The sequence below is a fragment of the Gobio gobio genome (assembly GCF_949357685.1).
Source record: "Gobio gobio genome assembly, chromosome: 9".
NCBI classification, from domain to species: domain Eukaryota; kingdom Metazoa; phylum Chordata; class Actinopteri; order Cypriniformes; family Gobionidae; genus Gobio; species Gobio gobio.
Genome location: NC_137115.1, coordinates 42,301,856 through 42,325,351, shown reverse-complemented (window position 1 = coordinate 42,325,351; position 23,496 = coordinate 42,301,856). Strand labels below are relative to the sequence as shown.

The 23,496-nt window shown below is 38.2% G+C and overlaps 1 protein-coding gene across 1 annotated transcript in view; it reads right to left on the bottom strand.

Annotated features, from left to right (window-relative positions):
* cpne2 (copine II) overlaps positions 1-23,496 on the bottom strand; it is a 32,219-nt gene that overhangs the window by 6,970 nt on the left and 1,753 nt on the right. The window contains exons 2-14 of the mRNA XM_079825922.1: positions 15,704-15,906; positions 12,526-12,705; positions 12,298-12,372; positions 12,140-12,211; positions 11,964-12,047; positions 11,724-11,813; positions 10,818-10,916; positions 8,604-8,687; positions 8,106-8,165; positions 4,475-4,608; positions 4,324-4,378; positions 2,676-2,727; positions 2,437-2,570 (exon numbers count right to left, since the gene is read on the bottom strand). Coding sequence (XP_079682048.1) covers positions 2,437-2,570; positions 2,676-2,727; positions 4,324-4,378; positions 4,475-4,608; positions 8,106-8,165; positions 8,604-8,687; positions 10,818-10,916; positions 11,724-11,813; positions 11,964-12,047; positions 12,140-12,211; positions 12,298-12,372; positions 12,526-12,705; positions 15,704-15,877 — 1,293 coding nt within the window. The 5' untranslated portion in view covers positions 15,878-15,906. The remainder of the gene's footprint in view (positions 1-2,436; positions 2,571-2,675; positions 2,728-4,323; positions 4,379-4,474; positions 4,609-8,105; positions 8,166-8,603; positions 8,688-10,817; positions 10,917-11,723; positions 11,814-11,963; positions 12,048-12,139; positions 12,212-12,297; positions 12,373-12,525; positions 12,706-15,703; positions 15,907-23,496) is intronic.

Below are 23,496 nucleotides of genomic sequence, written 5' to 3'. Positions count from 1 at the left end.
CAGCCCTAATATATGGTGTATATATATATATATACCAAATATTTGTGTGTGTTTTATTTGACATAAAATCTACTTTCAACTTATTGTTCTAATCAATTTCTCTACTGAAGCACATCTGTGTGTCATGCCAATCATCGGTATTATGACTGCACTGGCATTCTTTGTAGCCTTGCTCCCTTGCAACAAAAGAAAAAGCATTGCTCCGCTTCCTTCTCCTCTGAAGCTGGCCTTGCTGCTGGCCTGTACACAGAACAGACCTGAGGGTGCTGCCTCATTAGTCATTAAAACCCATGAACAACTGGGGGAAAAGAGAGAACATTTGTTCGGTGAATCAACTTCTATAAATAGCTCTAATTGAAAATGGATTTTAATGGTTGTTTTCCACAGGGCTGATAATAAGAGCAGGAGAAATTGTGTGCACTGTGCTGTTCAAAGCCCCTCAACAGACTTTGAACTAACAACCGAAGGCACATTTTGTGAGTGTTTTATGGAGCAATTAGGCTCTGCTGAGCCAGGATCAGTCCTGTTGCCTATTACGACAGCAAATAACCACACAGACACACCCATCCCACACACACAACACCGGCAAGACTGGATAACGGACTCCTTTTCATCTGCATATACACAACCTCTATGAATATAAATGCATAAAAATGGGATTTCCATGACACTTAAAGATGGCTCCATGGTTGAATTCCACACTGGAAACTAGTAAACAAGACTCTTTTTTTATATAAACTACTGTTCAAAAAGTTTGGGTTTTTAAGATTATTTTATGTTTTTGAAAGAAATGTCTTATGCTCACCAATTTTGATTGATTGAAAATACAGTAAAACACTAATATTGTGAATTATTAACTAAAATAACCGTTTTCTGTATTCATATATTTATTTTAAAATATAATTGATTCCTGTGATGGGAAAACTTTCAGCATAATTCCTCCAGTCCAGTGTCACATGATCCTGCAGGAATCATTCTAATATGCTGATTTGGTGCTCAGGAAACATTTCTTATTATTATTAGTTGGGCTGCTTAATATCTTTGTGGAATGTTTTTTTTTTTTTAATCAGGGTTCTTTGATAAATAGAAAGTTTAAAAGAACAGCTTGTATTTGAAATATATCTTTTGTTACATTACACATTTCTTTACTTTTTCTTTTTTTGATCAACTTTTTGAACGGTAGTGTAATAAAAGTGCATGATCACTAGAGGCTGTCAAGCTCCTGGAAGGACATAAAACTTTGGCATGTCAGTAACAAAATGTGAGATTTGAGTGCTGAGGTGGAAAGGGTTGTGTTTTGAAATTTGTTCTTCTTCTATGATAGTACAGTACATCCAGTACATTCAGCTTAACTTCGCCTTTTGTACTCCAAACAGAAGAAAGTCATACAATATTGAGATGACATGAGGGGGAGTAAATGATGACAGAATTTTCATTTTTATAAGTACTTCTCCTTAAGTACAGTGAAGCAAACAGTCAGTTTAATGTTAAAAGGGTCTGTGCTGCAGATAAAGGAAGAGATTTTTAAAGTATGTGAATTTTAAAACACTTAAAAGAAAAAAAAAAAATCAATCTACAGTTGATTAGGTTAACAATTATCAAAATTGCTAGCTTAGAATCAGCTAGAGCCAAGAGGCACTTTGCAGAGCCACAGTAGAGAGTGAAGCAAATTTTGCACACGCTAACAGGAAGTTAACAGAGTGAGCAAAACTTCACAAGTGGAAAGCTGCGGGAACACCCTGCCAGATGAAACACAGACACATTGTGCTATCGTAGAAGAGCGTGAGCTCTAGTTTGCTCGCTTGTGCCTCGCTCAAATGTTGCACATATCTAAGAAACCGAGGAGTTTCACAGTTTCCACTCAACGTCTGAGGGGAAACACAGAGTAATACTGTTCTTCTCTAAGTGGATGGATTTATGTAAAGTGGTTTTGGATCCACTACAGTTTTTCCCCATAGTCTTACAGACCAAGTTGACAAAAGTAATGGGCTTTATAAAGACTAATGAGGCTTTTAAATTGAGACTTGCTGTCCGACACTGCTCTGACACACAAACGCATCTGTCTGTGACTTGAGGACAAGCCTTTTTGTTCATTTAATGAGTGGCCACTAACTGTTAAACTGCTAAACAATAACAGGAGGCAAAATGCGTGAGAAAGTCATTTGCTTTTGCATTTAAAACATTTAGCAGATGCTCTCATCCAGAGGGATTTCCAAAGTGCTTCAGCTTCACATGTGAGACTGCCATAGCCAACAGATGGCGGGAGTTATCTGATAAATCCATCATTTTATCAGTGTACAAGTTATCATACACAAGCTAAATTAACTTCCAAAATGTTAAAAAAAAATTAAGCAATGAATGGTTTCTAGCAACTAGTCTCCCTTCCTAATTTCCCTCCAGAAAAAACATCCTCCTCCTGAACTTTTAGGCACTTACTGCGGCAGTTTCCTGCTGGAGGGCCTGGGTAGCGAAGCGGGCCACGTGGTTGATGATGGGGGAGAAGTTGGTGGGTCCATAGAAGCGGATGTGAGGCAGGCAGTTGGAATAAGCTTCAACGATCCCCTCCACGCCTGCATGCACAAATGCTGCTATTGTAACTCTACACATCAACTTTATCCTGTTTCTACAGGCATGAACAATAAGTTATTTGAGAATACAATCTTTGTGAGCCTCACCTGAGCAGAAAGGGTTTGTGGGGTTAAAGTTGATTGCAAATTCATGGGATACCTGGAATACAAAGAGAAAAAGAAAAACGATAAGAATAGCTGGGGGAAAAAACAACGACCAATAAAGACACTTTTAATATATTTTTATGATATACACCGCATAACATTATGATGAAGTGAATAACACTGATTATCTCTTCATCATGGCACCTGTTAGTGGGTGGGATATATTAGGCAGCAAGTGAACATTTTGTCCTCAAATTTGATGTGTTAGAAGCAGGAACAATGGGCAAGCAGGGGTCTAGTGGAGGTCTACAGGGGTCTAGTGGAGTCCATGCCTCGATGGTAGTGTTGTAGTACTCAAGACCGGACTTAAGACCTTTTTTTGAAGGTCTTGGTTTTGTCTCGGTCTCAACCACATTTGTACTCGGTCTTGTCTCGGTCTCAGACTTAGAGGACTCTGGATTTTGTTTCAAGAACACTCAAGACCACAACTGCTGGGATATCACTAAATTGCCGGTGCATCGTCTGATTTATTTATTAACATCATTGATTTAATTGGGTAATTTAATTTGATTGGTAACAGCTCTATATAATGTCTTATTCTAATTATATTTATTGATTAAAAATAAGTCATTTCTTAGACGGTAATGTGATCTTTATGAATTTAAGGAGTACTGGTCTCGACTCGGTCTTGCCCTGCCTTAGTCTTGTCTTGGTCTCAACCCCTCAATTTCTTGGTCTCAACACACATTGGTCTTGGTCTCGGATTAGGTGGTCTTGACTATAACACTACTCAATGGGTTAGGGCTGTTTTGGCAACAAAAGGGGGACCGATACAATACTAGGTCATAATGTTATGCCTGATTGGTGTATACTACTGTTCAAAAGTTTGCAGTCACTAAGATTTATGAAAGAAGTGTCTAATGCTCACCCAGAATGCATTTATTTGATCGAAAATACAGTTGGTAAATATTATTACAATTTTAACGGTTTTCTATTTAAAATCTAATTTTAAAGTCTTCAGTGTTCCATGATCCTTCAGAAGATGCTGATTTGATGCTCAAAAACATTTCTTCTATTAAATAAATAGTTTCTTATTAAAACCATTTTTAGCACAAACATGCCTCGGTTTTAAGTAAATTAGGCTTATTACAGATGTGTACAATTTGTGTACAATTTCTATTGATCATGACAGCAGTTATTCATCAAATGATGGAGAATAATGTTATTACTGGACATATACAACAAGTGGCAAAGATAAGTGCACTTTTGGCATCATTTGCATAATTCCTTTCAGTGAATGGGGTGCTAAAACAAACGCAACGTGTGCATATAAACGACGCTCATTCCTTGTGAAATCCCCCCCTCAGACTTCCTTGTATTCTCTTCAGCGCCATGGCAACGCAGATGGGATGACAGTTGCGTAATCACTGGGATATGTGAGTATTATTCATTTTCTTTATCTTCCTCTTCTCTGTCTTGCACTTCAAATTCTTGTTTCCATTTCACACTTCCGAAAGCATTAGCAGGCTTTCGCATTAAATTCCAGTTGATTATTTAAAAGGGCAACTAGCATGAGATGCACAAAAATAAACATGCAAAAGTAAATTGACATCGACACAAATGCACGCACAGTTACGGACAATTTTCTCACCTTCCAGTCGGGCGGGAGCTGAGCCCCAAATCCAAGTGCAGGAAACATTTTGTCCCTGTGGACATAAAGCATGAATAAGAAGAAATGACACTGCTTCTGTGGCCATATGTAAACCTTTAAAGTGTGTTTTATTAAAAGCACTGTAACATACGTGTCATAGTCTTGGATGATCTGGCCTACAGCCCAGATGGCAGACAGATATTCGTTGCTGCCCATTGGGTTGATATAATGCAGAGACGACTTCTCCCTGGGGTTTCCATTGGACGCTGTGAAGTCGATGCCAACCTGGAGAAACACACATCCACAATGTATTGCGCTAATGCGTGCCAATTGGGCTGGACTATAAAAAAAGACAAGCAGCTGTTAGTACGATGCATTTCATAAGCTTTTCCCTCAGTTAGTGGGGCATCAAAGCTCATAGCTAAAGGCAATGTTGTTATCACCCGGGGAGGTTGAACCGTCAGATCTGCTCAAGCTGAGATCTGATAGCTCTGTCCTATGGCAGTCATGAACTAGGAGACATGTTCTCTGACTACATGCTTACAAGACACATTTACCAGTGCAGAGAGACCAGTGTCTAACCTTCACACTTGCTAGAGCACACCTAACCACTGGATGATCACTACCCCCGAGGCTGAAAGCTGATTAATGAAGGATGGGAAAGGGAAGAGGGTTGAAATGATAGGGCGAAGGGAATAGGAGGTGACAGAATGAGGGTGCCCTTTATTGTAGTCGTCCTCACATTGCCTGTCATGGCCTCTGGGTGACTGAGCTGTGAAGTTTAACACATGAGTATAAACCAAAGTGATGTCTACTATATTTTCTCTGGTGTGGCTGCTACAACTGTTAACTTCATATTTTCCATTTCTTTGCGAGAGCATCTTTCTTGCAATAGATAAATGTGGAGTCGTGTAATATACTATACGCCTTTCAGAGATTTTAAAATTCTGTCATCATTTACTCACCCTCATTTCAAATGAAAGCAATAATGACTCTCGTGGAACACAAATAGAGATATTTTGCTTTCCCCTCCACTATAGCACTACAAATGATGACAGAAATTTCTTTAAAGCTACACTGTGTGATATTTTCCCCCATCTAGTGGTGAACTTGTATATGACCATCCAGTGAATATTAGTTTCTGTTCCTCTCAATTCCGATTTCGTTTTAACTCCTACGGTGGCCGATTTAGTCCAAGATTAACATGGCTTCCAGTTCGACCTCGTCCACATTCGACACGGTGCCATCGAGTGTTAAAACGCGAAAGGCGAAGCTTGAATTTACGGGTATGTCCCTCTTTGGCTAATGTACTTTCAAGATGGAGGGGAAACATGGCGACCGGCATCCGAACCCCTCACCCGTATGTATTTTCAATGGCATATTATAAACTTACGAGAATAATTTATTACTTGAGAGAAGTAAATATACATTAATGAGCACATCTATTTTTGAAAGAACTAAGTGTTTTTAGCTAAGAATAAACAAAAAAAGTTACACAGTGTAGCTTTAAGAAGCACAGCTTAAAATGAGATATAACTTAGCAGGGCCGTAACCACCATAGACACTTAAGTCCCCCACAATAATTAGAAATGGCCAAATTGTTTTCTTTTGTTGAGGGAACAAGTTTGATGCTAACTGCCGGTTGGCCTACAAAGTCATACCTGCACCACTATAACCCAATAATACCCCTCCCCCCACAAAAACATAATACATTTGGTTTTCTTATTTTGGTTTCTTTCTTGGTTCCCAGAACGTTCTTTTTTAAGGTTTGTTTTTGGTTCGGCAGGAAAGTTTTCTTAACGGAAATAGAACATTAGTCTTTGGTTTGTGGAACATTTTTTTTCTAATGTTATTCTAACATTCCCCCAACGTTATTCTAACGTTCGCCTAACGTTTTTCTAACTCTATGATAGATTTTATTACTGTCTATGCCGTACTTTTGACTTATGTCATGTGTTGTCGGTATGTTTTGGTTTGTAGAACGTTATTCTAACATTCCCCTAATGTTATTCTATTGTTCCCAGAACAGTATTATAACGTTATTTTAACGTTCCCCTAACGTTATTCTAACTCTATGACAGATTTTATTACTGTTTGTCATACATTCGACTTTTAATGTCATGTATTTTTGGTTTGTAGAACGTTCTTATAACATTGTTTTAACATTTTTCTAACGTTATTTTAACATTATTTTAACATTCCCCTAACATTATTATAACATTATTTTAATGTTCCTCTAACGTTATTTTGATGTTCCTCTAATGTTATTCTAATGTTCCCAAATGCTCTAATTGCCGGTTGGCCTACAAAGTGACATCATACTTGCACCACTATTTTTTAATAATAAATTTGCATTCTTCAAATTGAAGTAAATTTCTACTTCAAAATTAATTAAAAAAAATAACCTGCAGACCTTCCCCAATTATCCTCTCGAGAATTTTGCAATGTTCTGGCCAACGGTGAGTAAAATCCTAAAAGCCTCAATATAGAGAGAAAACATCTCTTCAGAATGCTGCATTCAGGAGTCTGTTTGCCCACTGCTGAACCCTGAGCTCGACTGCCTTTATAAAGATGCTATGAGCAGCAATTGGTAAACAGCTGCATTGAAAATGCACAACAACTGAGAACTGAGATCACAGCTGCAGAAAAGTGCTGGACAATTTTGTGACAGATAAAGTTTGAATGTCTTCACAAATACTGTTCATATTTAAAGCTTAAAGCTTTAACATAAAATTAAAATTTTGCCATCATTGCCATCATGAGGCCATAATTCTGCCACTTTGGTGCTTTAGTGATGTCTGATTCATGAATCATTCTTTTGAGACAGGTTTTTTTTTTCGGTGAATCAGTTGATTCAGTTCACAAAACCTGAATGATTCATTCATGAATCAAACTGATTTGGTTCTCAGGTTCAAATAAATGACTAGCAGCTCACTAGAAGATAGTCATATCAGAAGATTCCTTTTTGAAGCTCAAAATGACCAGTCCTTGTTTAATGTAATTGTATGAAAAACGGTATTCAAAATTTCTGCCTGTTTTTTTTGTGTGTTTTTTTCTCACAGAAGACAGAAAAGAATACAGGTTTTGTATAATATGAGAGTGAAGAAAATGTTGACCATATTTTCTTTTTTGGATGAACTAATCCTTTAACAGCTAGAGAAATGTTTTTTAAATAATAATAATTTATACAGAAACTGCACTATGGTGAAATCTGTACGATAAGGCCTTTTATGGTAAATCCAAACAAAATATCGAAATCACTTTCCTTTGTTCAGAGGCTCACATGGCTTATCTCGCTTTCTCTCCCTCTTTTTTACATCCCCCTGTCTCTCTCTGTCTTTAGTTTCAAATGAGAGACATGAACCTCTACACTGCAGCACACTGTAACTATAGCAACCTGTGAATTTCACTCACTTTCTGTATCATTTCTTACCAATCACACTGGTGAAGGCAATTGACTCACATAAAGGAACCATATATAGAGCCTGTTCTGCTGGACAGTGTATGAAAAGAAACAGGCTTTTAGAGTATCGGATTCAACAAATTTGATTTTAACCATCAATGTCTTTCAGTGGTGTAAACCATCAAATTAATCCACCCTTCAAATCTGACTCTTTACGACCTTCTTGATTGCATTCTGCCATTGTGGTCTTCAGCGCAATTTTTTGTCAGTGACAGAATATTTTTTCAAAATCATCTACATACAAATTATGTTTTTGTATTTTGCATGCATGAACCCCCTCCCCTCAAATCTATTCCAGAGGTGACGTTATCATACTCACAGTAAACATGAGCTGACAGCCACCCAGAATGTAGTCCAGGAAGGAGTAGTTTCTCGTAATCTAACAAAGAAACAATGAAGCAACACATATTATAATCACAAATACAGCACGCAACCACCCTTTGACATTCCCCTAAGCTAAAGGTTGTAAAATGGTTGAGTTCAAATACAGATTTAATGAGAACAACTGAGTCATATTCTGTTTCAATGCCTGAATCCCTCAGTAGAGGTGATTAAACGGTGACGGAGCAGGAGTGACAGGTGTTTTGTGCTGATATTAATACATGTTATTTAAAGAGGATTTAACACTAATAAACTAATTTGTCCCTACAGCGAAGCCACAATTAAAGGCCTTTTATTTGTAATATAAATGTAATTAATTAAGCCAGAACATGGACGGTGCTTTAATGTGCAAGCAGAATGTAATTAATACAGCTTTTTTTGTTGCCTGTGCACAGCGAATGTGTTCATTTTTTTCCCCCTTTTTTTGTTTCCTTACCTTGCATGACTTCACAATTATGATCCCAGAGTTTTTGTAGCTCTTTTTCTTCTGTTTTTTGGGATTAATGCATTCAAACTCAACCTGTGAATAGAGAGCAGTGTTATTGTCCACTTTAAAACATTTCTATTTTTTTGTGAATAGAATATATAGTAACATTTTAGTTTAGGGTTGCTTGTTAGCATGCATATTACTAGGATTTTGGCTGTTTATTAGTGAATATTAATGTCTTATTCTGCATGACCATATTCTACATCCATTAATCCTACCCACATTCCTAACAACCACCTTACTAACTAATAATAGGAAATAATTAGGAGTTTATTGAGGTAAAAGTCGTAGTCAATAGTTAATTAATAGTGATAATTTAAAATGTGACCATATATACACTATTTTGCCAAAAGCTTTGGGACGCCTGCCTTTACATGCACATGAACTTTAATGACATCCCATTCTTAATCCGTGGGGTTTAATATGGAGTTGGCCCGCCCTTTGCAGCTATAACAGCTTCAACTCTTCTGGGAAGGCTTTCCACAAGGTTTAGGAGTGTGTTTATGGCCATTCTTCTAGAAGTGCATTTGTGAGGTCAGGCACTGTTGTTGGAATGAGAAGGCCTGGTTCGCAGTCGCCGCTCTGATTCATCCCAAAGTTGTTCTATCGGGTGGAGCTCAGGACTCAGGCCAGGCCAGTCAAGTCCCTGCACACCAAACTCGCTCATCCATGTCTTTATGGACCTTGCTTTGTGCACTGGTGGGCAGTTATGTTGGAACAGGAAGGGGCCCGGAAGCATGAAATTGTCCAAAATGTCTTGGTATGCTGAAGCATTAAGAGTTCCTTTCACTGGAACTAAGGGGCCAAGCCAAACCCCTAAAAAACAACCTCACACCATAATCCCCACCAAACTTTGCACAATGAATTGCCGTTGAACAACCCCACTCGTCCATCGGATTGCCAGACAGAGAAGCGCAATTCGTCACTCCAGAGAAGTCACTACTCTAGAGTCCAATGGTGGCATGCTTTACACCACTTCACCCGAAGCTTTGCATTGCACTTGGTGATGTAAGGCTTGGATGCAGCTGCTTAGCCATGGAAACCCATTCCATGAAGCTCTCTATGCACTGTTCTTGAGCTAATCTGAAGGCTACACGAAGTTTGGAGGTATGTAGTTATTGGAAGAAAGTTGGCGACTTCTGCGCAATTGTGTGCCTCAGCATGCACTGACCCCGCTCTGTGATTTTACGTGGCCTACAACTTCTTGGCTGAATTGCTTCCCAATTGCTTCCACTTTGTTATAATACCACTAACAGTTGACCGTGGAATATTTAGTAGCGAGAAAATTTCACAAATTGACTTGGCAACCTATCATGTTACCATGCTTGAATTCACTGAGCTCCTGAGAGCGAACCATTCTTTCACAAAAGTTTGTAGAATCGTCTGCATGCCTAGGTGCTTGATTTTATACACCTGTGGCCATGGACGTGATTGGAACATCTGAATTCAATGATTTGGAGGGGTGTCCCAATACTTTTGCCAATATAATGTATATAGCTTTATTTATTTGAACCCATGGTAACGGGTCTCTCTTAAGTAAATTTGAGACATAAAATCAAGATGTGTTTGTATAGAGGCTACCATAAAGCAACATTGCCTATTTTGAAAAGATAATACAAGTATCAGCATCATCTGTGAATTCTAGCCTGATCATTCGAGTAAAAAGTGAACACCAAGGGGTAACAATCACTGGGGGTGCTCGATTCCTTTACAACATAGCACAAAATACATCATATCTCTTAGCTAAGGCTGTGCAACAGAATGTCAGCACCTGAAAACAGTGAAAGGATGTTAATTAGTACACTAACGGTTTCTCCAGGAGAGCATTTACGCATGTTCTGCCTAAGTGTGACTGGCAACACACAATGCTTGTTCGGGTAAACAAGGCAACGGTAAAATAAGAGCGATTTGCATCTCAAAAGAGCCAGTTACTCTCTCTGTTTCTCCCTCCCACCTCTTTTCTCCTTCTCTCTCTGTCTCTCCCTCTCTCACTCACTAATTCTCAGCTTCATTATGCCAGATAATGAGGCATAGCTAGTACTCACATAGTATTCTGGCGCAAGAGTGGCAGGCATTAATGTGAGCCAAGCTTTACTTCACGCATTTAGTTCCTACATTCTGGAAATTAGGAATCTCTACAGTGATAATTGAAGGCAAGCCCACCTCCACTGCGTTCTGTGCTTCGCTCATCTTGTTAGCGGTGGTCTGAAACTCGCCGATGAAGTCATGGCCTCCGTCGTTGTCGTAATCGTAGCACAGCACCTGTGACATCACACATTTATTGCGAGTTGTGACACGTATGAATATGTTAAAGGGAATGGAGGCTATTTTAAACTGTTTTGTAGAATTCATTCTGGGTCATCAAGGTGAGATAAGACATGAATTGTTTTAATAAACCAAGCAAAAAACTTGACAGCAAGCAATCATGCTTTTTTGTTGTATGAAAAGCAGCTTTGACATTTTATTACAGCAGAAAAATGACAATTTTTAGTGTAACAAATTATCTGCTATGTGCATTACCGTTCAAAAGTTTTCTATTTCCATTTTTTTAATCCAAATTAGAGTGAAACAGTAATACTGTAAATTATTTAAAGTAACTGTTTTCTATTACATATATTTAAAAAAAAAAATTGTTTTTCCTGTGATGGCAAAACTGAATTTCCAGCATCACTACTCCAGTCTTCAGTGTCACATGATCCTTCAGAAATCATTGTAATATGCTGATTTGATGCTCAAATTGTTGATTATTAATGTTGAAAACAGTTGTGCTGCTTAATATTTTTGTATATATAATATTATTTGTGGCATTATAAATATAAACATACTTTTGTGTAAATGCATGATTTCTGACAAAAACAAATGGCTTTTTTCGCCTACAATAATAACGAAGTAATAAAGCTACAAATAATGTTTTGGAAGTTGCATTTAAAATCCACATAAAAAGACAGGGAGAACATGATGTTTTTATTTTTATATTAAATGATCTAGACTAAATTCTACTGGGACTCTTCACACAAAAGACTACAAGACTAGATAGCATAATATGTACTTAATATTTAGACCACACACCTTGATGTTTCTGTCCACATCTCCATTACAAAGTGAGATTAGAGGCACTGTGAAAGGCTTCCAAACAGGATCCAAAGTGTTCTTAATGACCTGAAGTCACACACACAAATGGCTATTATTCTTTTTTCCTGGCTTTTATTAACACGGTCTGAAACACTATCTTAACATCTGATAAAACTGTAGAACAAAACTGTATATAAATGTGAGTATCGGCAACATAGAGTCTATTTAGCATCTTACCTCTGTTCTGTGAACCATCATCCATTTTCCATCATCCCCTTGTTTGTGGAATTCTAAATAGGGGTCTGATTTACCGAAAAAGTCCTGAAAAACAGCCACAAACAAAATCATCATCATCTTCTATCGCTGAGTGCTTTTTAAAGTGCTTGAATGGTTATCAAAACCTCTTAACTCACCTTTTTATCTAGCTTCCTCCCACACATGGTTAGAGTGATTATTCTGTTGTCTGATAACTCCTGGGCTGTTATCTATACCAAAAGGAGCATATCATGATGCTCTGGTACAAACTCTATCAATGCATATGTCTGTTATGATGTGTTATGTGGTGTCTTACTGTGATGGCCCCCTTCCCTGCTGGCTTGCCATTAGCCAGAATCAGTGGTCGATGTAGCTTCTTATTTGACACAATCTAAAACAGAACAGATGGCCCAATAAATGCACAAGTAGAGGCGATACAGAGAGCTAATTTATTATAACTAAGAACACTCATTTTAAGATTATCTCGTGATGTAATACAGCAGATTGATCTGGAAGCAGGTAAAATATGAAAGTGCTACCGTACCACTCCCAATGTGCAGGTGAACTCGCCCAGAAAGTCGTGCTCATAAAGCTGGGAGCTGCACTTGTCCTCATCAAACATGGCAAACTTGAGTTTCTGAACCTCTTCAAAATGGTAATCCACTTGGAATTTCACACCAAATACTGGATTCAGGTTGTTCACCGCTGTCTCCGTTCGAGCCAGCTTAAATTACATACAAATAGAGGACATGTTATTAACAGAATTTGCACCCACTTATGGTGCAACTTTATGCACTCATTATGTTTTTCAGTGGTGTAATGCAAATATGTGGATCTCCTCAATCAAGTCACCATTAATGTGCACTTTTAATCTTTAATTAAAAACATAAACACCCTCTCCCCCTCGAAACGGCATCTCATCTCTTCATGGCGTACTCGGCAGAAGGCGAGACAAAATATCCTTTACAACTGAGGCCATGTCCACACTAATACGTTTTGGCCTTCCGTCCACACTGAGACAGCGTTTTAAGCCAACGAAAACGTAGCTTTTTGAAAACGCTCTCCAAAGCCGATACATTTGAAAACGCCATCTTCGTGTCGTAGTGTGGACTGTGAAGACAGAGGTATTTGAAAACGATGAGGCATGTTTAGTCATGTGACGCATATTGTACCAATAGATATGTATGTTTATACCACTATTGTGCCAGTTATGTGCTATTCACTTTTTCACAGTTGCTAATATGTTACTTTGCACACTTCATATCACAGTCCTGCAAGGATGACAGAAAATGTACTCGCATTTGCTGTCCTGTGGCAAAACACGAGTGGAGTTGGGTTTTAGACCAAACATAATAATGGTTGACCGAGTGCAACCTGGATGCATCAGTGAATGGTGAGATATTTTGCTAAATAAAATTATCCTGCTATAAGAATTGTGTGATAACTATATCATCTCAGTGAGCTTTTATGAGGTTTTAAGCATGCGCAGTAAGTAAAGAATTTGGTGTTTACTGCCGTTTCAGTGTGGATGAGAAACTTTTGGAAAACGTTAGTGTGGACGCCTGGACGGAGAGCGTTTTGAAACGAAAACTCAGTTTTCAAATCTATCCGGATGAATGTAAACGTAGCCTGACTGCAAACTGGAATTCAGCTCTGCCTCCATTTAGTTACCAATGCCCAACTTACTACGATCCAATCACATTCCGTATCACTCGGATATACATGACAATAGGGAAGAGAAGACTATCTCAACTTCCGTTTCATGCCGACTTTAAAGAGAATTAAATGCTAAAAGTTTATTATCGCTTAATAAATCACTTAGGGATGCACTGAATCCAACTTGTGAACAGAAAACATGTTGTTTCGCAGTACTTTTAGTCAAAAGAAGGTGATTCAAGTAGAGCTAAATGTTCAATTGTTCAATGCCGATTTGTCTCATGGTGGCAAGGACCATAAACAATAGCCGCTGATAAAACATTTGCGTATGACACATCCGAAAGAATACGAGTTGTGCATGAGGGAATCTACAGACAGCAGCCAAAGCAGCAACTTCAGGTACGGCAAAGGAAGGACAGTCATCCTGGCATAATGTTGCCTATTCTTAATTCAAATTAAATTAAATTAAAAATACACTGCTGTAGGGATAATCATTTCGATTAATTTTCCCAACGACAACCGCTGCTCATTTTCAGATTATTAACCGTTAACTGATAAAATTATAATATTGAATTGGCATCTGCTGACTGTGCGCGCGCCTTCTGCGCTCTCAGTTGTGCTGTTCTTTGAAACGACAGAGGGCGACTCGGAGTTGTTCTATAAACCATCAGGAAACAGCAGCGAGAAGAACATATGTGACAATGTTTACTTTAGTAAACTTGACCAAAACCACACTAGGAAAAGCCTTAAACAAAGCTTCAGATGGCACTGGTGCCCCGGGAATACAGAGATAACGCCTCGCTAGAGTGGCCAGCCTCGGGAAGCACCTTTCATTTGCTTTCCACCAGTCTAGAGCTTTTACTACTGCTGTATTTTATTACCACGTAGCATATTTTGCAATAAGAGCATCATTACACTGCTGTGGACGTTGTTTACTTCATTAATGTGTTTACTGTGATAATGGGAGTAGGATTCGGTATTCGGTTGCGGATTCGGCAGAATCTTAACCAGTGGATTCGGTATTCGGCTGAACCCCAAAAATCTGGATTCGGTGCATCCCTAATATCAGTTTGGACAATTAATGTACCAATATTCTCAAGTCACATCTCACTTCAAAATCAATGCATTAAAAAAGAAAGCAAATTTTTAGGAATATAATGGTTTTTTTTTTGCTATTGTTATTGTAATATTATTTTCATGGCGATTAAAACAAAGCGTTCTAAAAGTTCTTAGATTTTTTTTGCAAATGTTTTTAGTAATCATCTGTAATGTTTTTATTTTGTAATTTGTACTTCCCATTACTGACCCTTAATATATTCTCATTACTATAAACAAGTAATAAAATAAAAATATAACTTCAAGGTAGCACAAATTAAAGACAGTATATTACAGTATATAAAAAAATATATATTTATACAGGAGTATATCATATATTATTAAATATTACAGTAATAAGAAATAGATTATTTTGCATTATGGAAGATCACTACTATACTGGTGTACAGATCATAAGAACATGGGCAGCATTTTTGTTTATTATTTATCTGTATGTAAATCAAATCATTTATTATTAGCGTTCTAAATTCATGAACACATCATGTTCTAAAATGCTTTTTAACCATGCGTTTTATACTACAAACACATTCCTTTGTTTGTCCCCTGGTGTTTCCATGGCTACAGTGTACCGTGGAAGAGTGATTTCATGATCTGGCTGGCCCTACCGACCGGCAGCACTGGCCTGTGATGACTGGACCGCCGAGGGCACGGTCCCGTAGAGACTGTACAAGCACACGTGTGCTCGCACTGCAACCTATTTTCCTGTTTTTATTAGATTTTCCTTCCTACATGCCAGCTATTTCAGCTTCTGTGCTTCCAGCTTGTGCTTTTTGTCCCCAAAGATCTTCTAACACTCCCAATTTCATCTTCTTTTCTTTCATATTCGCGTGTCAATTTTGTCTCTCCATTCTATCTCTAACTATCACCAGATTTTGTTAAAGGTTAACCACAATAACTCTGCTAATCTGTGAAGGTAAAGTGGAAAATGAACACTTTTAATCACTCCTTACCTCCACCCAGTTGCCATCCACATCATGGAAAAGAACACAGAAAGGGTCAGACTTGGATGCCACGTCACGGTCCAGCAGGTTGGAGCCGCAGACGGAGAGCTCTACCTTTGTGATGCAATGCTGGGGCGCAATGGCAGGACCCGCGTCGGGGCCCGAGGCCAGAGTATAGGCCATGGAGATGGGAGTACCTCCTCTCCCACACCCTGGGGGCAACAAAACACTATTTCACTAATCAGAATAACTTATTTCTTACTCATTTGCAAAGTATTATTCATTCAGTAAAAATAGAATCTAATTTAAACCTGAAAATAAACAGAACTTTTTTGTGAACATTTTAAACAGGGAAATAAAATGACTAATAAAACTAATAGGAAATGTTAAGTATTAGAAAATTACTTTAATTAAATAATATTCATTAAATTAAATACTATTAAGATAATGTACTATATCTAGGACACTAAAATAAGCTAATTTGACACAACGCATGTTTTTTATAACAGGTCAGGTCAATTTTTCAAATCAAAATTTCTCTTAAATGATTATGTTATGCTGATATAACGTAATTTTAATGCAAAATAGAAGCCTTTACTCCAGTGGTCTCAGTCTTTTGGAACTCACTGTATGTTTAATTTAAAAAGCAATCTCTTTAAAAAGCAATATTACCCTAAAAAGCCTATACTGTATCAAATTTGATATGCAAATTTGGTTGCACTTTACTCTACAGTACGTGCACTTACGTGTGCTTACAGTGTACTTGCCTAAGAAGGTACTGGGTAATATAAGGTAACTACATGGGTTAAGGTTAGATTCATGGTTAGTACAGTTATTACCCAGTTATTGTAATTACTATATGTACATGGGGAACAGGACTGTAAAATAAAGTGCTACCACAAATTTCTACAGCCTCCATCACCAACATTATCAAATCTTTGCTGAAAACCCCGTTGAGCAGAATCTACTACATGCCTTCTGTTGTCTGATTGATGGTTCCTAATCTTTAGCAAGTAAAATTATTTTTATTATTATTCTAAAAGCGTCCACCTTCAGGTTGTGGTACACAAGTTTTTTTTTTTTATGTTACTGTAAGAAATGTTATATTGTTAGTAATATTTCAAAATGAACACTGGACTGAAGCAACTTAGGTTAACTTGATTATCCATAAATCACCTTTAGAAAAAGCGTGTTGAAATGTGAGTAACAAGCATTTAAATATCATTACTAAAACATCATATTGGGAGATATAGAGTGACAACTAATATTTATATGCATTTTATGTAATGTTTCTGCTATTATTATAAAGACCTCATTGATCTAAAGCTATCAGAACTTCATCATACTTCAAAGCCATATGAATATCATCAATGGCACCAAATTGAATATTTTGCTCAGTTTTGGGCCTCTAAATAAAATAATTGTGTTGTTTCCTCCTCAAGTATGAGCTCCATATTCTCCTACTATATAAGCCATAAAATGTGTCAAATAAAATACTCAATATAAAACACACTTTTTTTTACTATTGTTTCATATGTCAGGCTGTCAAGTTTTAAAAGTTTAAAACCCAATTTGAAAAGGCAACAACAACAAAAAATATTAGGACACTAATAATTTGCAACAAGAAAAACACATTTTATTGAAAACTGGAACCTTGTAAAAAATAAATGAATTACACAGCATTGTTTGATCTTTTCTGACAGAAATATGCCTGGGTTCATGGTCCCCTGACAAACAACTCTTCAAATAAACACTAAACGTGAAAACACTCTATGATTTCAACACACATCAATGCACGCAAACACTCGCGCACGCAGAACACGAGCGTCACACCAGGACATGAGGAATACAGCGAGGGCTCTTGTTGCTTAGATACTGATGTACCACTGTCTCTTTCTGTGTTAATGTCACAAACCACAATTAGGCTGTGACCACCATAGACAAAGCATGAGTGAAAATGACTTCACAATCATGTTACACGGAAAGAATCACAAGACATCACCTGTAGGACTACGATTTATCATGTTCACAAGGGGAACTATTTCATCCAAGTTAGTCCTGTGCTAATTTCCAGTGGCACACATTTGGAACACAAAAAGTAAATGTCATCTTTTAAACTTTCTTCAAAAAAAGAAAAAAAATATGGGTTCCAGTGAGGCACTGTACAATAGAAATGGGGCTAATCCATAAACATTAAAATACTCACCATTTCAGACATATAGACACAAGACAAACAATATGTGTGTTCATATGATTAACACACATATTTCGCCATGACAACACAACGGCATAAACCTTAAAATGACTTGAAAAAAGTTAGGATTTAAACAGCTTTACCTTTCAAAGTCTCATTGTAAGTACCTCACCGTAACCTCAATGTTTGCTTTTCTTTCTAAAGAACATTTTTGGACAAACTAAATGATAAACAATTGAAACGTTTCTTGATAAGCTGGGAAATGAGACGAAAACTCACCTGAGTTTCCATCCCAAAACGGCATCTTTGAGTTTGTAAGGGTTGTTCGGATTCTAAACGAACTCTGCATTCAAATAACCATTATATAGTGCAGCGGTTTAGGTAACCATTCCCAGAATAATGACATGTTCCACATGACCGTGATGTCATGGAAAAAGGGATACACAGTCGCAACTAAATCTCATTCAAGAAAGTGCACAACCGGATGAGACGCATGTAGTTTGTGCAACATCAGAAATAGTCCACAAATGAGTAACCCTCCTCTTAACCTTGCTTTCTAGTATCATCTCTGTTGTCAGGACCAATGTCCATATAATCATTCTGTGTCTTATCCTAACGTGAGCCCGCTCATTTGAGGTCAAAATGGCAACGCATATCCGAGATGACTTAACCTCTAAGTGATCATCAACTCAACACTTCATCACTTATCTCCAAGGTGCAGTGCCGGAGAATACACAGCTAGACATTAACAAGTGGAAAACAAGTGTAGGGCTGTAATCAAATATGGAGTATGCTGTTATGATTATATTAACCATTTCAATAATTATACAGCTCATACTGAAGTCATAATGAATAATGCGGACTGTAGACATAAAACTAAAATATTGCATATATTTAATTGTTGAATCATGCACTGCATATACGATCAATGAGATATCCGGACACTTTATTAGGTATAATTTGCTAGTACCGGGTTGGACCAGATTTTGTCTGCAGCACTGCCTTATTTCTTTGTGGATTCAACATGGTGCTGGAAATATTCCTGAGAGATTTTGGTCCATATTGACATGAGCATCACAGTTGCTGCAGATTTGTCGGCTGCTTATCCATGATGTGAATCTCCCATTCCACCCCATCCCAAGAGTGATCTATTGGATTGAGATCTGGTGACTGTGGAGGCCATTTGAGTATAGTGAACTCACTGTCATGTTCAAGAAACCAGTTTGAGGTGATCTAAGCTTTGTGAGATGGCACTTTATCCTGCTGGAAATAGCCATCAGAAGATGGGTACACTGTGTTAATAAAGGGATGGACATATTGTGGTCAGCAACAATAGGCAGTGGCGTTTAAACGATGCTCAGTTGGTACTATGGGGCACAAAGCGTGCCAAGAAAATATCCTCCACACCATTACACTACCATCAGCAGCCTGAACCATTGATACAAGGCATTATGGATCCATGCTTTCATGTTGTTTACACCAAAGTCTGACACTACCATCTGAATGTTGCAGCAGAAATCGAGACTCATTAGACCAGGCAATGTTTTTTCCAATCTTCTACTGTCCAATTTTGGTGAGCCCGTGCAAATTGCAGCCCCCGTTTGCTGTTCTTATCTGACAGGAGAGGCACCGGTGTGTTCTTCTGCTGCTTTAGCTCATTTGCTTCAAGGATTGACGTGTTGTGCGTTCAGAGATGCTCTTTTTCAGACCTCAGTTGTAACGAGTGGTTATTTGAGTTAATGTTGCCTCTCTATCAGCTCGAACCAATCTGGCCATTCTCCTCTGACCTCTGGCATCAACAAGGCATTTTCTTTTTTTCTTTTTCGACCCATTCTCTTTAACCCTAGAGATGGTTTTGCATGAAAATCCCATTAGATTAGCAGTTTCTGAAATACTCAGACCAGCAAGACTGGCACCAACAACTATGCCACGTTAAAGTCACTTAAATCATCTTTCTTCCCCATTCTGATGCTCAGTCTGAATTTTAGCAGATTGCCTTGACCATGTTTAGCTAAATGCCTAAATACATCGAGTTGCTGCAATGTGATTGGCTAAAAGATATTTGCGTGAATGACATGTTGAAAAGGTGTACCTAATAAAGTGACCGTGAGTCTGTGTGTGCATATATATATACAGTGAGGATATTTTGCAAGTTCTCCCACTTGGAAATCATGGAGGGGTCTGTAATTGTCATTATATGTGCATGTCCACTGTAAGAAACATAATCTAAAAAAAAAAATCCAGAAATCTCAATATATGATTTTTTAACTATTTATTTGTATGATACAGCTGCAAATAAGTATTTGAACACCTGTCTATCAGCTAGAATTCTGACCCTCAAAGACCTGTTAGTCTGCCTTTAAAATGTCCACCTCCACTCCATTTATTATCCTAAATTAGATGCACCTTTTTGAGGTCGTTAGCTGCATAAAGACACCTGTCCACCCCATACAATCAGTAAGAATCCAGCTACTAACATGGCCAAGACCAAAGAGCTGTCCAAAGATACTAGAGACAAAATTGTACACCTCCACAAGGCTGGAAAGGGCTACGGGGAAATTGCCAAGCAGCTTGGTGAAAAAAGGTCCACTGTTGGAGCAATCATTAGAAAATGGAAGAAGCTAAACACTGTCAATCTCCCTCGGATTGGGGCTCCATGCAAGATCTCACCTCATGGGGTCTCAATGATCCTAAGAAAGGTGAGAAATCAGCCCAGAACTACACGGGAGGAGCTGGTCAATGACCTGAAAAGAGCTGGGACCACCGTTTCCAAGGTTACTGTTGGTAATACACTAAGACGTCATGGTTTGAAATCATGCATGGCACGGAAGGTTCCCCTGCTTAAACCAGAACATGTCCAGGCCCGTCTTAAGTTTGCCAATGACCATTTGGATGATCCAGAGGAGTCATGGGAGAAAGTCATGTGGTCAGATGAGACCAAAATAGAACTTTTTGGTCATAACTCCACTAAACGTGTTTGGAGGAAGAAGAATGATGAGTACCATCCCAAGAACACCATCCCTACTGTGAAGCATGGGGGTGGTAGCATCATGCTTTGGGGGTGTTTTTCTGCACATGGGACAGGGCGACTGCACTGTATTAAGGAGAGGATGACCGGGGCCATGTATTGCGAGACTTCAATGCTCCTTCCCTCAGTTAGAGCATTGAAGATGGTTCGAGGCTGGGTCTTCCAACATGACAATGACCCGAAGCACACAGCCAGGATAACCAAGGAGTGGCTCTGTAAGAAGCGTATCAAGGTTCTGGTGTGGCCTAGCCAGTCTCCAGACCTAAACCCAATAGAGAATCTTTGGAGGGAGCTCAAATTCCGTGTTTCTCAGCGACAGGCCAGAAACCTGACTGATCTAGAGAAGATCTGTGTGGAGGAGTGGGCCAAAATCCCTCCTGCAGTGTGTGCAAACCTGGTGAAAAACTACAGGAAACGTTTGACCTCTGTAATTGCAAACAAAGGCTACTGTACCAAATATTAACATTGATTTTCTCAGGTGTTCAAATACTTATTTGCAGCTGTATCACATAGTTAAAAAATCATACATTGTGATTTTTGGATTTTTTTTTTTTAGATTATGTCTCTCACAGTGTATATGCAATGACACTGACATGTCTGACATACAATGACAATTTCAGACCCCTCCATGATTTCTAAGTGGGAGAACTTGCAAAATAGCAGGGTGTTCAAATACTTATTTTCCTCACAAATATATATATACTCACCTAAAGGATTATTAGGAACACCATACTAATACTGTGTTTGACCCCCTTTCGCCTTCAGAACTGCCAACAAGGTGCTGAAAGCATTCTTTAGAAATGTTGGCCCATATTGATAGGATAGCATCTTGCAGTTGATGGAGATTTGTGGGATGCACATCCAGGGCACGAAGCTCCCGTTCCACCACATCCCAAAGATGCTCTATTGGGTTGAGATCTGGTGACCGTGGGGGACATTTTAGTACAGTGAACTCATTGTCATGTTCAAGAAACCAATTTTAAATGATTTGAGCTTTGTGACATGGTGCATTATCCTGCTGGAAGTAGCCATCAGAGGATGGGTACATGGTGGTCATAAAGGGACGGACATGGTCAGAAACAATGCTCAGGTAGGCCGTGGCATTTAAACGATGCCCAATTGGCACTAAGGGGCCTTAAGTGTGCCAAGAAAACATCCCCCACACCATTACACCACCACCACCAGCCTGCACAGTGGTAACAAGGCATGATGGATCCATGTTCTCATTCTGTTTACGCCAAATTCTGACTCTACCATCTGAATGTCTCAACAGAAATCGAGACTCATCAGACCAAGCAACATTTTTCCAGTCTTCAACGGTCCAATTTTGGTGAGCTCGTGCAAATTGTAGCCTCTTTTTCCTATATGTAGTGAAGATGAGTGGTACCCGGTGGGGTCTTCTGCTGTTGTAGCCCATCCGCCTCAAGGTTGTGCGTGTTGTGGCTTCACAAATGCTTTGCTGCATACCTCATTTGTAACAAGTGGTTATTTCAGTCAAAGTTACTCTTCTATCAGCTTGAATCAGTCGGCCCATTCTTCTCTGACCTCTAGCATCAACAAGGCATTTTCGCCCACAGGACTGCCGCATACTGGATGTTTTTCCCTTTTCACACCATTCTTTGTAAACCCTAGAAATTGTTGTGCGTGAAAATCCCAGTAACTGAGCAGATTGTGAAATACTCAGACCGGCCCGTCTGGCACCAACAACCATGCCACGCTCAAAATTGCTTAAATCACCTTTCTTTCCCATTCTGACATTCAGTTTGGAGTTCAGGAGATTGTCTTGACCAGGACCACACCCCTTAATGCATTGAAGCAACTGCCATGTGATTGGTTGATTAGATAATTGCATTAATGAGAAATTGAACAGGTGCTCCTAATAATCCTTTAGGTGAGTATATATATATATATATATATATATATATATATATATATATATATATATATATATATATATATATATATATATATATATATATATATATATATATATATATATATATATATATATGATAAAATGTTTCAACTCCTGTCTTGACCATGTAAGTATATGCAGTAAGTTCGATATAAATGTGAAATAATAACTGAAAGAGATTTGACATAGGCTAATTACACTGTTTACTTGGAAACATCTAGTTCATCACATTTGTTTTGACAAACTTTTTTACTCAAACAAAAAATGTTTTTGTATGGAATGATTAATAATTTATATCAAATTAACAAAAGTATGAGCGTCACTTCTGCCTTGCCCATAGACTTCCATTGTAACTGAATTACTGTAGAAACAATGTCAGTTTGTTTTTGTGAACTGAAGTGGTTATCGCAAGCTTCACGTTTTTTAAATTCTGAACATTCCCTTAAAGCGATAGTTCACCCAAAAATGAAAATTCTGTCATAATTTACTCACCCTCAAGTTGTTCCAAAACTGTATGAGTTTCTTTGTTCTGCTGAACACAAAGAAAATATTTTGAAGAATGTGTGTAACCAAACAGAGAGAGCAACCATTGACTACCATAGTAGGGAAAAAATACTATGGTAGTCAATGGTGGCTCTCTCTTTGCTTGGTTCCCAACATTCTTC